At 43.3% G+C, this 14,827-nt stretch overlaps 1 protein-coding gene across 1 annotated transcript in view; it reads right to left on the bottom strand.

Moving 5' to 3' along the window:
- PAXIP1 (PAX interacting protein 1) overlaps positions 1-14,614 on the bottom strand; it is a 30,798-nt gene extending 16,184 nt beyond the window's left edge. Inside the window, exons 1-7 of the mRNA XM_083406150.1 lie at positions 13,952-14,614; positions 11,854-11,988; positions 10,766-10,809; positions 4,516-4,579; positions 4,290-4,403; positions 2,326-2,946; positions 241-997 (exon numbers count right to left, since the gene is read on the bottom strand). Of these exons, the coding sequence (XP_083262276.1) occupies positions 241-997; positions 2,326-2,946; positions 4,290-4,403; positions 4,516-4,579; positions 10,766-10,809; positions 11,854-11,988; positions 13,952-14,044 (1,828 nt within the window). The 5' untranslated portion in view covers positions 14,045-14,614. The remainder of the gene's footprint in view (positions 1-240; positions 998-2,325; positions 2,947-4,289; positions 4,404-4,515; positions 4,580-10,765; positions 10,810-11,853; positions 11,989-13,951) is intronic.
- Positions 14,615-14,827: the final 213 nt, after the last annotated feature.

Here is a 14,827-nt window from a genome sequence, read left to right as displayed (position 1 = left end):
GCAATCAGATCACCATTGGTATTTTGTTTGGGGAATTGCTTGCTCTGATCTCAGCTGCTCTTTTACTGCTTGTCTGATGTTTTATATCGTCACTCTTACAGTTTTAACATGAACCTTTTAATTAGATTTGTAAGACACATTGTAGACCCACTGGGTCAGAAAGGGGGCGAGGAGTGTTCTACTATTTAAATAAGTGTAATTAAAGCCTCAGCTAACATACACGAGAACAAAATTACTAACTTTCTATGGATGGATCATGCCCAAAGAGCTGCTGCTGCTGCAACTGTTGCTGCTGAGCATGCTGTGATGGCTGAACTGGAACCTGATGCTGTAATGTCTGAGAAGTTTGGGTCAAGAGTTGAGATGCTTGATTTTGCATTTGTTGTTGCTGTTGTTGCTGCTGCTGCTGCTGCATTCGTTGCAAATGTTGCTGCTGTAGTTGCTGCTGCTGTAACTGTTGTTGAAGGTTTTGCTGCTGTAGTTGCAGCTGCTGTTGCTGTAGCTGCTGTTGCTGTAGCTGATGCAACTGCTGTTGCAAGGCATGCTGCTGCTGAAATTGCAACTGTTGTTGAGGACGATGTACTTGCTGCTGAGAATGTATCTGTTGTGTAGAAAACTGTAACTGCTGCTGTGAGAATTGGTGTTGATGAACTTGCTGTTGCACAAACTGATGAGGCTGCTGAGAGAAAGACTGTTGAGTAATCTGAGGCTGCTGTGGCTGCTGCTGTTGCTGCAACTGCACAATTTGTTGGGATGGAAGATGCAAGAGAGGGAGGTGCTGCTGCTGCTGCTGCTGCTGTTGTTGTTGTTGCTGCTGCTGTTGTTGCTGTTGCTGCTGCTGCTGTGACTGCTGAGGTGGATGCTGCTGCTGGTGTAGTAAGTGTGTCTCTGGAGTCAATTTAACTTGACTAAGCAACACAGCATTTGAATGTCCCTGCTGGCTATGGTTTACTTGCTGCTCCAAAGTTTTTGTAGGAGCAGAAAGTGATTGCAAGATCTAGAAAACAAAAGGATGCATGTAAACTTTCCTTCAAAACATTTCACTGAAAACAGAAAAGCATAAATCAAATCTGAAAACTTTCTGATGCATTCAGCTAAAACTGTACTTTATTAGAAGTCTAATTAATAGAGGAAAGCATTTAGTTATTCCACAAAACAGTTATTTTGAATACAAATTAACAGAAAGTTTATATTCATTGGCAAATGGGAGAATTTTCTAGAGGTCCCAATATATAGATCGCACGGAGGTAGGTAAATGTTGTAGGAAGTGTGATATAAAACATGCAACACAGCGTTATGCTTCTACACTTCGCACATTAAGAGAAAGGCTAGCATAATTAAAAGGAAATATACAGTAAAAATTCTCTGTGCTCATTTTTCTCTTCAAATAGTTTCTTCTATTTCTGAAGTTGAGATGAGCATTGGTACTTATGCAGCCAAATGATACTATCCACGCCTAAGAGATGTATCAGAAGGCTAAGGCAGGCAACAAAATGTAAAGAAATACATTTTTTTTAAGGAAAAAACCCTGAAGGGAACCCTCTCAAATAGTAATCATGGAATGATAAGTTACCATGGGGAAAATATTTACTGATCTAAAGAATACTTTCAAATTGCATATGAATTACGTATTTGCTCCTCATTTCCACAGCACTGTGTCTGATTTGCTCACTTGCACAATTAAGAACATGTTTTCACATTTTCTATCATCTATTTCTTTTTAATTTAGAAGACTTCTGCATGTTGCAGGCCTTGGTAAAGTAAAAGGGCAAGTGGCTCGGGACACGTACAAGCATAGGATTAAATATGAAAAGACTATGCCCAACTACACTAAAGGATTCAAAAATCACCGGAAAGAAATTTTTAACTCATATACAGTGGTACCTTGGTTTAAGAACAGCTGAGTTTATGAACAACTTGGATTAAGAACGCTGCAAACCCGTAAGTAGGTGTTTTGGTTTGTGAACTTTGCCTTGGAAGCAAAACATGTTCCGCTTCCTGTTGAGTGTGTTCCATTTGTAAATTGAGCCCCCTGCTGCTATGGGAAAGCACACCTTGATTTAAAAATGCTTTGGTTTAAGAATGGACTTCCAGAACAGATTAAGTTTGTAAACCAAGTTACCACTGTAATCAATGTACTAAAACTTCTGTAATTGTTTAAGTGCAACACAGCATTTGTATAGTGCTTTCTGGCACTAAAACTACTTCACATGCGTTATCTAGTCGTAATCCTTACAACAATTCTCTTTGTATTTTATAGTATCAAAGTCATAAAAGCTATTCACTTCCAAACATTTTTTTTAACTTGTACTTTAAGATACTTACATGCGCAACATTTGATGGTCTATTAACCTGCTGAATATCAGCATTATTGGTAATATTTCTTAATGTCCGTACTGCAGGACTCCATGCAGCCATCATTTCGGGACGTCCAGAACTTTGAGGACTTTGTACTGAAGCCATTATATTACTTCTCATCTCAGAGGACAAAATATTGCCTGGGACAGGTGGGACATTGGCACACAAATTTATCAATCCAGAATCCTTGCCTGAAGGCAATCTGCGCTTTGCTGTATTCTGTGGAACTTCAGCAGGTGTCCAGTTCAAATTTCTTTCATGCTTTTCAGGAGACGAATCTGATGAATCATCAAACATCAGTTCACCTTTCGTTTTATCAGCATCAATAGATTTAGGTGAAAAAGCTCGATCACCCAAAGGTGAGCCTTCTCGAGAAGATGCTGGACTTGACAACTTTTCATCTGTGCTGGCTTCATTTTGAGAATCCTGATCTTCATTTTCCTCCTCTTCTTCCTCTTCCTCATATATAATTAATCGTGGATGATAGGAAGCCTCATCTTTTTTAGTTTTATCAGATACAGAATCCAAAACCCAGTCAGGTGTCACAATTTTAATGTTTTCTCTTTTACAGGCGCATTCATATTTCTCCTGAGAAGAACAAAAACATTCCAATTATGAGTCAATTTAGCTTTTAGATAGTGTTAGTTTTGTAAACACTCGTTTTAATTGTATTGGTTTACATCAGCTCAACAAGTTACATTCCTGGTTACTAATAATAAATAAAATTATAAACGCCTTCTAAGATTATAAACTCCTTAAAAACTTAAGTTACTCAGTCCTCTAAAATGTGAGTGGACAACCTGCAACCCTCAGACTAATTTCAAAAACCCTCTAAAACCTATCAATCTGACCTCTGACAAGAGTGATCTCTTCCTTTTCTTGCAGCCTGCTGGGCAACAAGGGAGAGAAAGAAAGAAAAAGGCAAAGAGAAAAATTGACAAAAAGAGATAAGCATTTTAAATTTCTAAATACAAAAAAAGTTATAATGGTGCCAACATCCTATTTTTAGGTACTTTAGTGATCAGGCAGTCCTGATGTGGGGAAGTTTTAACTACCACAGCAATTCTTGTGTAATACAGGCTGAAAAAAGTATTGATACTGTACTTGAGAACACTGAAGGGCTTTCCAGCCAAATAAATGCAACTTGGAGACTTAAATAGCAGGAATAAATCAACCTTTTATTTAAGCACTAGCCTGGCAGCCATTCACAGCAAGGAATTTCGTGCACATAAGCACATAGAGGTCAGTGGACTGGTGAGTGTTCCTTCCTTGTACCCAGCAGAACAGGCTGCTATGCAAGGGGTACACCGACTTCTGATCCCAGCAAAAACACGGCTACTGATTTCTATTACAAGGTAGTAACTTTTGCAGGCTGGTTTACAAGGCTGGAATAAACTGAGGTTCATGTGATATAAGCAAAAAACTAAAGCTGTCTAGGGTTCTACATCCATATTTAACTGTACTACTCAAAATAATTTGCTGCCTGATGCAAGATCTTTATAATTTGCTCACCATTTTACCTTTCTGAATATTTAGTGCAAATTGGCTATCCCACTGTAACCGCAGATCATTTATAAAATTAAATACTGGGTTATTTTTCACAAAATAAAAAATAGGCGATCCCAGTCTAACTTCCTTCCACTGTGAAAATTAATTAGCAATTTACTGCTACTCTCTATTCTATATTTTAATCTTTTACCAAAACACAAATGAACCAGTACTTCATGAACATTTTCTTTGATTTCATCAAAAGCTTTCTGAAATGAGAAGCTTATAAATCACTCCCAGCTACATATTGAACGGATCCCTCCAAAAAAATGTAAAAGGTTGACAAGGGAAGCTTTTTTTGTATAAATCATGCTGATTCTATATCTCAGAAAGTCAAAGTAACATTAAAATGGGAAAACATGTCCACATAATAAAACTCTTACCCCTTTTGGCTCAGGCACAATCAAATGAGTGCATTTTTTATTGAGGCTCAGCCGGCAATCTCCACCATAAAACGTAATCAAAGCCCACAGTGTACTTCGGTCTTCAGCGGAAACCTATCAGAAAAGGTAAAAAAAAAATTACCACTAGATATTTAGGGAAAAGCACTTTCTGACACATCATTTGGCTATCAGCATAAACATACAACTATCTGGATAAACATCTTACCTGAGACAGACAAGCAGCAACTCCAAAAAAGATCTGACAGGATTCTGGGGAGAAACCATTTACTCTGACAAAATTAAGTCAAGGATATAATATAAATGAGATGTAAAGTGAATAACTGGTGCAAGTTTACCAAAAGCTTCTCAAATAGCAAAGAAAAATCTTATGAATACTTCTAAAAGTATTTTATTCTGTGAACTGCCCTGAGACCTCCAGGTATAGGGTGGTATATAAATTATAATAAGAATAAGAATAATACAGGTAATAATAATAGGTTGTTTCCTAATCTTCAACTTGGGTCTCACCAATTCAGGTTAGAGTCACACATCAACCACAAAAATAAATGGGTGGTCCAAACATATCACTTAATAGTTTAATCCTATGCATGTTTATCTGGAGGTTTGTCCTCCTGAGTTCCCTAATACTTTACTCCCTGGTACATGTTTATAGCCTTTGCCTCTAACTTTCTAACCTACTACACTGTAACTGAACATACCTAAGTGCTGCCTGTGCACATGTGAGTCCAGGTACATACTTGTAACAGTCCGTTCTCATGTTGTTGTGCTCCAGACCTCTCACAGAGGATGCACATGAAAAAGGGCCTCAGGTAGTGATTGCAGTGTCTGAGGCAGTTCATATGGGGAGAGACGGTCCTTAAGGTATTGCAGTCCTAAGCCACAAGGCTTAATAGGTTAAAACTAGGACTTTTAACTGGGCCCAGAAACTAACCGGCAGTCACTGCAGTTGGACCAGGATTGGTATGATATGCTCAAACCATCTTGCGCTGGTGAGCAACTTGGCCGCAGAATTCTGCACCTGTTGAAGTTTCCAAACTGTCTTCAGAGGCAGCCCAACATTTTATGTATTGCAGTAATCTAACCTAAAGGTTACCAGAGCATAGATGACACAGGTTAAGCTATTGCTGTCCAGAAAGAGGCATAGCTGGACCACCAGCGAGAGCTGATGGAAGGCACTCCACACCACTGAGGCCACCTGAGCCTCAAGTGACAGCAATGGTACCTGTAAACTGTGTACCCACTTCTTCAGAGAGAGTGTGTAACCCTATAAAGAGCAGGCAACCTGTTGGTTTCTGTTTTCCTTCACTGTGCAGCGAAAGGGCTTGTCACGAGACAGGTGTTTACATTCCACAGTCTGTACTGTACTGTTGGAGTTTCTCACGGGAAAGGGAGACTGGATGTGACGTACACTGGTTTCCTGTTTTTCACTGTGTTGTTTCTCTCCAAGCTGTCGAGGAGAGAGGATGCTTTTCTGCTCCGGCAGAGGCAAGATGTCTTTCTGTAATATAACTGCTTTGAACTGTAAATAAAGCAACCAAGAGTATGCAGCACGTACTCCTCATCCTTCCGCTGGGCACGGAACTCTGCTTTAACCAACACGTGGTTATGGGCTCCAGAAGTCGAATCGGAGTGCCGGCAAAGGATCGGAATGCAGAGGGACAGATCGGATTGGAATCTGCTCTGCGCATAAACATGATTGATGAGGTATGTTGCTACTGCTCCGGGCAGCCTGCCAGCTTCTAGTTAATGGCTTTATGGCTGGACTTTGAACTTTTAAAGCCGTTTTGCCGGGAATAGGAAAATGGCTCCCAGGCTCAAGTTACTATGCTGGGGAAATCGAAAGTAACTTTTAAGTGCGCTTTTGGAATAAAGCAGGTGCAGCAGTGACGCAGCAAGATTTAAAGCAGCATATATGACGCTGAAGGCTAATGCCAGAGTCATGATGGCCCTTCAGGATGCTTGTGGGATTCCTAAGCTCAACAAGAAAAATTATGCCGACTGGGTTTTGTATGCAGAGGCAATTCTGCGGAAAGAGGGTTTGTTTGAGGTCATTACAGAAACCCCCCCAGCTCCAGTTACAGATGCATGGAAAGTTAAGGATTCCAAAGCACGGGGAACACTTACATTGATAGTATCCCCAGAAGAGCTCTGTCTATTGCGTGATAAGACCTCAGCCAGAGAAATTTGGGATTCTTTGAGAGAGGCTCACTTAAGGACAGAAGCTGGATCTACTATGTTTTACTTTAACAAGCTGCATAATATGGCTCTTGCTGAAGGTGGAGATGTGCGTTTACATCTGATGGAGATGCAAAATCTGAGACATGAGCTGCAACAGAGAGGACTCAACTTTCCAGAGGCTGTGTATTCTTTCATGATACTACAATCTTTGGGTTCAGGTTGGGAGTCTGTTGCAACCCAGATTGCTGTGCAGCCAACAGCTCAGCTAACAGTGGACTTTGTTACTGCCGTGGTGTTAAATGAAGCAGATCGCCGGGGTGCTAGCTGCATGGGCAAGGGGGAGTCTTCACAGACGTCATCCCATAGTGCAGTGGAACCACCAGATGGCGCCAAAGCTTTGAAGGCAGTGAAATGCTACTCGTGTGGACGTCTAGGCCATATGAAGAGGGAATGCAGATATCCCAGGGCCAAGACAGAGCAGCGCAGCGAAAGCTCATCGCGTGGAAAAGGCCGAGGCAAAGGCAAAGGTCCGGTGTCTAGGACAACGCAGCACAAGGCTATGGTTTCACGCTTCACTCCAAAGGTTGCAGAGGTCCAGAAGACGTCTAGATCTTTCTTCGTTGTTGATTCGGCGGCGACCCACCACATGTGCAACGATAAGAGACTTTTTGTGTCTTTTACACCGCAGGAAGGTGCGATTCACCAGGCGGATGACCACACTATTCCCAGTAAAGGCTACGGAACTGTTGTTCTTCACAGTTTGGACTTATCGATACAGAATGTCCTTTACGTGCCAGACGCCAAACATAATCTGCTCAGCGTTGGACAACTGAATGAGCGGAACATTGACGTTTCCTTCAAGAACAAGAAGTGCATCATCACAAAGAAAAATGACTATGAATTGCATGCTGAATATGTTGATCGTTTGTTTGTTTTGTATTATGATGATGTTGTGCAGGATGACACTTGTTGCATTGCAGGTTCTAACAAAAGTTTGCATGCAGGATGTATTCATGATTTTCATCGAAAATTTGGTCATTTGCATTTTGAGGCAGTATCTAAAATGCCTGCCTTGGTTGAAGGTATGACTATTAGACCCTGCAGGTACCACATGAAGTGCAAAGCATGCGCAGCAAACAAGGTGAAAATGGCTGCGAAAGGTAAGGTGTCTAGTAGGCAAGCTACGGAACCATACCAGATTATTCATGCTGATTTGGTTGGACCACTAGCGCCCTCTTTGGGTGGAAATAGGTACTTCATGGTTCTCATTGACGCATTTTCTAGATATATTTTTGTGTACAATCTCAAGCAGAAATCAGAGGCTTTTCCTAGGTTCAAGGAATTCTGTGCTTGGTTGGAAAATGTGCATGGTAAGAAGATAAAGACTCTTTTCAGTGATCGCGGGGGAGAATTCACTTCTCAGCAGTTTGAAGCTTTTCTGACTGAGAAAGGAATTCAACACGATTTGTCTAGTCCTCGCTCGCCATGGCAGAATGGACTTGCGGAACGGGCAAATCAGACATTGCTTCAAGGGTTAAAAACCTTGCTGCATGATGCCAATCTTCCAGAGAGTTATTGGGCCGAATCTCTCTCGTGTTTTGTTTACAGTTACAATCGCAGGTTATCTTCAGCGATTGGTTGTACCCCCTATGAGAAGATGTTTGGCAAGAAGCCATACATCAAACACATGAAAATTTTTGGTTCTGACATGTGGGTTCATTCACCACAAAATTCAAAGTTAGACAAGCGTGGATTGCATGGTATCTTTCTAGGTTATCAGAAAGGGTCTTACAGAATAATGATGACTGACTCTAAGACAATTAAGCTCACGAGAAGTGTTGAATACAATGCAAAGTGGGGGGAGAATGTGGGAATTTTCCAATGTTATCCTGGTGACAGTGATGAGACTGAGGATAGTCAGAAGCAACCACAACAACCCACACCCACTGATGAAGGTTCTGAGTCTGAATCTGAAACTGAATCGGGTGATTCAGAGGATTTCAAGAGTGCGAAAGCCTCTATGCGACCCTCTGAAAGCTCTGATCAAGAATTGGAAGAACCATTGTTCACAATAGGTCGCTTTTCTCCTAAGAAGGAAGAGGAGAGTGTTGAAGACTTAAGGCTAATTCGTAGGTCACAGAGAGCCACAAAAGGCAAACCTCCAAAGAGATTTGCTGATGAATTTGCTACGATAGCAGTAACAGCTGTTAAAAGCTCCAAGAAGGTATTTGAACCTTCAAGTTTCCAAGAAATCCAGGGTTTGGATTCAAAGGAAGCTGAACCATGGTTAAATGCCATGAAGGCTGAGCTTGATTCCTTGGAAAGGAACAAAACATGGGAGCTAGTTCCAGTAGTTCCAGGAATGAAACTGCTTGGAAGCAAATGGGTCTTCAAAGCGAAGACTGATCAAAATGGCAAGATAGTCAGACACAAAGCCAGATTGGTAGCCAGAGGTTTTGCACAAGTACCAGGTGAAGACTATCACGAGACCTACTCACCCACAGTGAGGTATGAAAGCATTAGGCTTATGCTCAAGCTAGCTGCAGAGGAAAATCTACACATTAGTCACCATGATATTAATACAGCTTTTCTGTACGGATCTCTGGATGAATCACTTTATATGCTTCCACCTGATGGCGTACAGGTAAAACAGGGATTTGTTTGTGCTCTGAAGAAATCCCTTTATGGTCTCAAACAAAGTGCACGGTGTTGGCACACAAAACTCACTGAAGTATTGTTTTCTCTAGGTTTTCAGCAAGGGAAAGCTGATCCATGTGTATTTGTCAAAGAGGAGGGGCAAAAGAAACTGTACTGTTTGTTTTATGTTGATGATTTATTATTCTTTTGGAAAGATGTCGCAATGTACAATAACGCCCTAGCTCAACTGAAAGAGCACTTTGACATGAAAGATCTTGGTGAGGTAAACAACTACCTATCTCTGGAAATAGAAAGAGATCAAGATGGTAACATTCTAGTACACCAGTCACGGAAAATTGCTGATGTGTTAAGCAAACTAAACCTGATGGATGCTAACCCTGTAGACACACCGATGACAACAGGTTATCAGGTAGATGACACTGGAGAAGCATTTTCTGACTCTACACTGTACAGAAGTGTGCTAGGCAAGCTAAACTTCATTGCCAGATGTTCAAGACCAGACATTGCTGTTAGCTGTAATTTGCTAAGCAGACAAGTCAACAATCCTAGTGTCAAGGATTGGAAAGCTCTGAAACGCATAGCGCGGTATTTGAAAGGCACTATGCATTACAGACTGAGATTTAACAATCAGAAGTCTGGTGGTCTTGAGATATTTGCAGATGCAAGTTTTGGAAGTGACACTGAAGACAGGAAAAGTACGTCTGGAGTTTGCTACATGTACAATCAGGGTCTGTTTGATTGGTCATGCAAGAAGCAAACAACAGTTAGCTTAAGTACTTGTGAAGCTGAACTGAATGCACTGTCTTATTCACTTAAGGATTGTGAATGGTTGATACAATTGTGCAAAGATATGAAAATTCCTGTCAAATGTCCAATCCAGGTTTACCAGGACAACAAAGCATGTTTGGCTTTGCTGAAGTCTGAAGGTTGTAAGCAAAGCACGAAGCACTTGCAATTAAAATTGCAGCATGCTAGGGAATGTATTCAGAAGGGACTCGTAACGGTGTCCTATATGCCAGGTAATAAAATTCCTGCTGATGTATTATCCAAGATTGTATCAAGGGATCAACACTGTACCTATGTGCAGAAGTTGGGTTTGTACTGATATTGTACGAACACGCTGCCCAGTGATGTTCACAGAAAGGGGGAGGATGTTGGTTTCTGTTTTCCTTCACTGTGCAGCGAAAGGGCTTGTCACGAGACAGGTGTTTACATTCCACAGTCTGTACTGTACTGTTGGAGTTTCTCACGGGAAAGGGAGACTGGATGTGACGTACACTGGTTTCCTGTTTTTCACTGTGTTGTTTCTCTCCAAGCTGTCGAGGAGAGAGGATGCTTTTCTGCTCCGGCAGAGGCAAGATGTCTTTCTGTAATATAACTGCTTTGAACTGTAAATAAAGCAACCAAGAGTATGCAGCACGTACTCCTCATCCTTCCGCTGGGCACGGAACTCTGCTTTAACCCATCCATCCAGTCAAGGCAACCATCCACTAACACTGCCTCAGTCATATAAAGAAAGAATTAATCCTCTAGAACAGCTGCTGTGCCAGCCAATATTCTGCTGGTATTAAGTTTTAAATAAGCATAACACATGTTAACATTTTAACCAAAAAGGATACGGCAGAAGAACTCCACATCGAACCGACAAAGTCACCCAAGAAGGCTAAAAACAGGTGAAAATAATGCATGTAGTGAGTTGCCAATAGACAATGTACATTACATACCATAAATATCTGTCTATTTAACAAATATGAACCAAATTTAAATTAACCAATCAGCTATTTAACATCTATTCACAGGAACTTGCCTTATAGCGCCCTGGTTTCACACAGCATAGGAAGCCAAACTAAGCTTACTGAGACTGTGCAGGCTGGAGAGGTGCTCACTGTCACTTTGCTCTTCCTCAGTACTTTTTACTTGTGTGCTGAACTAAGTCAAGGTATGGTTTAGCATGTCTTCAAAGCCGGCTTATGGTTATTGAGGAGACAGGTTTATTACAAGCCCAGGTTTGGACATTGTACTATTAAACCAAACCTTGGCCTAACACAGCACAGTGCAGAAGTAAAAAAATATCAGGGAGGAGCACAGCAGCTGCGAGCCACTCTCTGTAAGACATAGTCTGGCTTATCACATTGTGGAAACAAGGTCACTAAGTCAACATTGGTTCACTCTATTCTATATTGTCTATATTACACTACAATGGCAGTGGCTGTGTTTCAGAGAGAAGGCTTTCCCATTCCTAACTGGAGAGGAACAGAACCTGGAACATTCGGTATGCAAATTATGTGATCTATCACTGAGCTGTGACCACTCCCTTGTTATTAGCATTCCCAAGCACTGCATAAGAATCATGCAAACTTTTACAAGTTCATGGTAATGTATATTTTTATGTTCTTTTATATATAAAGCAATATCTTTCCCTTGCCAGCCAGATAATTGTTGACAGCAATCTTGCTAGCATTATTCCATTTTGAGGGTGAGAGGGAGTGGGCTGAATTAATATATAGTACTCTCATCATAAGCACACTTACAGTAAAATGGATCGCAACATTCACATTTCAGGTTCTGGATACAGGGTTTCCCACATATAGTACAATTTTTTTGCACTCAAGTGCTGATTCTAAGATATGAATAACCCTAAAGGTCCTGCACTAAAATTAGGTTTACTGTAGTTAAAACTATCAATTCTAATGCTGTAGGTACTCACTTTTACTACTGGAAGATCAAAGACTTCACGAGATTCACCAACTTCTGGATTGTCTCCATCTTCTGAAATGATGTGTGATGCCAGAGCATTGTAAGAAACCTCCTTCGCCTTGCCATCTTTCAAAAGCTGAATAACCTACAAAACAAGAGGGCTTCTGGTTTTCACTTTCAGGAAAATGCAGATGTTAGACACTATTGAAGCAAAGTGTTTTTCCCTAGAGGCTTGTTTACATTAAAGCCAGATCTTTCCCCAGATAAGCACTCCTTGTGCACAGCTAAACTGCAACACACAACCATGGGACTCTGAGCTACTCACCCTGGTCTTCTATCATGTCCAGCTCTTACTGTGGCAATACAAGCAGGCACAAATAGGGACATTATAGGCTATTGCAGTGGGAAGTGAAATGCAAGGTGATGCAAATGTTTCTTTTCATTGCATTTTCCAAATCAGAATTCTTGCATGAAAGGAATCTGAATTCTAAATTCACTTTTGTTTGCTATTCCATTTCATTGTTTTGATGCTGTTGTTGCAGGCTTACCACTGATTGTGGATTGGGTATGCAAGATTTCCAGTAGCAGTGTAAAAATCTAAGTATAATGCATTTGTTCACATCTTTATCATATAGGATGATACATATATAGAGGTTTACACCAGAGAAAGGTGACAGAAATGGAGGCCAGGGTGCACAGAGGAAGGATGTTTATTTCAGTTGCATGTACTTAAGATTAGTTGGAACAGGGTATGTAGGCTTGGTAGCCGAGCTAAAGATTTTGCAGAAAATGTGTTTTAAGAATAGGTTTGAAGGAAGAGAGGCAGTGTAACCAAGGTGTTCTGAGAGACATTTTCAGTCAGAAGGGCAGTTATTTGAAGGTGCAAGGGACTTCTGGATGGCTGGGATGGAGCTGGATGAACTAAACTCACAAGCAGTGATGATGTCAGCACAGGAGAGAATGAAACAAGACACTAAAAGCAAGACACAAGAAGCAAGACACAGAGGGTATTGAAAATAAAGGATGAGAACCTTGTCCAGGATCCAGAAACTGACATGGGTGTGTATGGATTTAAGAAAAGCTACCAAAACAATGAGAGTGAAGATAAAGATGAATTATTTTGCATACAAGGCTGGAGAGAGATAGGATCAAGGGACAAAATGGCAAGAGATGTCAATAACCAGGAGGATATTGTTAATGGGTCTTGTGCCTTGCCTCAAGACAGCTGTGAACACTCTGATGCAGTCAGGGCCAGCTAATTAAGAAGAAAAGCTTTCCTGTTGTCTGTACCACTCCAGGCTGATATTTAATGTTCCCCACACACAGCCTTGGATGCAGAAAACTACCACCTCAGGGGAAAGGATACAGCCTAGCCCTCTCCCTGCGAACCCTTTTTTTTTAATTCAGGTGTAAGTTTGTTTACACGCAGGAACCCGCGCCTCTCTCTCCCCTGCAGCCGGACTACCGTCGGGAAAAGCTTCCCTACACGGTTAGGTGCCATTTACTCGAACTGGCCCTCCTTCCGCTTTCCCTCGGATTTATAAAACTGAGCTCCTCGGGGAAAGAAGGGGACGCCTGCCAGGTGAAGAGGAGGAGGAGAGCGGGCGGAGAAAACCGAGGACGGGGCCTAGTCCTGGCCGCGTCCCCAACTCAAGCCGAAAAAGAGGAGAGCGCGAGTTTGCGCCAGGAGGGAGAGAGGGGACGCAGGGCAGGTCCCCCACTCCGGGGAAGCCGCGAGGGGAGGAAAAGAGAAGTGCAGCCTCCTCTGTCGCCTCCCCAGTCAGCCAGCCAGCTAGGCAACGGAGGCCGCCGTAGGGCCTGCCCGGCTCCGGAAGGCGCGCGGGACGCCGAGACACCGGCAACAGAAATACTGTAAGAAGGTGGGGGAGGGAAGGAGGCGGCCGTTGGAAGCCGTTAACGGCCGCCAAGGCGCACGGGGGGGGAGGGGGGTTCGAACGCGCCCCCAAATCCCCCCTCCCTTCCCTCAAAAAACCGGCGCGAGCCGCTGTCAGCGCGTGGCCCGCGTCGTCTTACGGGGAGGAGGGGGCATTTGAGGCGCCCGAAGGCGGACGGGGCGCGCGTGAGGGGAGCCCGTCCGAGCAACGCACCTCGGCGCCTATGTCTCCCACGGCGAAGAACTTGACATCTTTGAACATCTCCTCGGGAACCTTCAGCTCCCGCTCTTCGGCTTCTTTCGCCATGGATGGTCCCTCCCGGCTGCGCGGCTTTTGAGAAAGGGCGGGGAGAGCGGCCGCCTCGGGTCCTGGGCCGAGGCTCCCCTCGCGAAGCCCCGGGTCTCCCTCGCCCTTCCCCCCTCCCAGGCAGCGGCGGCCGCCGAACCGCGGGAGCAGGGCGCGCGCGCGCTGAGGAACAAACCATCTCCCTCCGGCAGGGCAGGGGGGAGGGACGGGTGAGGAAAACAGCAAGGCGGAGGGAGGGAACGCGGGGTGCTCCGTCGGCCCCCGCCGCTCGCAGCCTGCCGTCAGCTTAACGGAGAGCCCCCGCGTACAGAAAGTCTGAACCGTCTTTGAAGACTGAGAGGGGGGAGGGGTTGAGGGAGAGCCGTGCTCCCCCTCGCTAGTGGGAATAATGGACTCTTCTGGATTCCGCCCACCAACAAAGCAACCGGCAGTCAGGGAGCAAGCCCGGGCTGCTGCAGTCCCCGCCTCTTTCCGCCCTTAGCTCCGCCCCCTCGCCTTTTGCTTTCTTGCGCCGCGAAAGGAGCTTCCGCTGCCTTGTGGCTCGCGACGGCCTAGTTCCCTCTTCCTGCCTGGTCCTTATTAAAAAACAAACACCCACGCTAATTTCACCCGCTCTGTTGTAAAGACCCTGAAACGGGGTCTCTATCCCATAAAGCAGAGACGTGGGAAAATAAGGATCTACTGGTAGATCTGGCTAATTTCATTTCTTTTTAAAATTATTTTTATTTGATTTTATGAGTTTACGAAGCTAGAAAAACAATTAATGCATAATAATTCCCCACC

The sequence above is a fragment of the Podarcis tiliguerta genome (genome assembly GCF_965153285.1).
Source record: "Podarcis tiliguerta genome assembly, chromosome: 12".
Lineage (NCBI taxonomy): Eukaryota > Metazoa > Chordata > Lepidosauria > Squamata > Lacertidae > Podarcis > Podarcis tiliguerta.
This window is presented reverse-complemented; position numbering and strand designations above follow the sequence as displayed.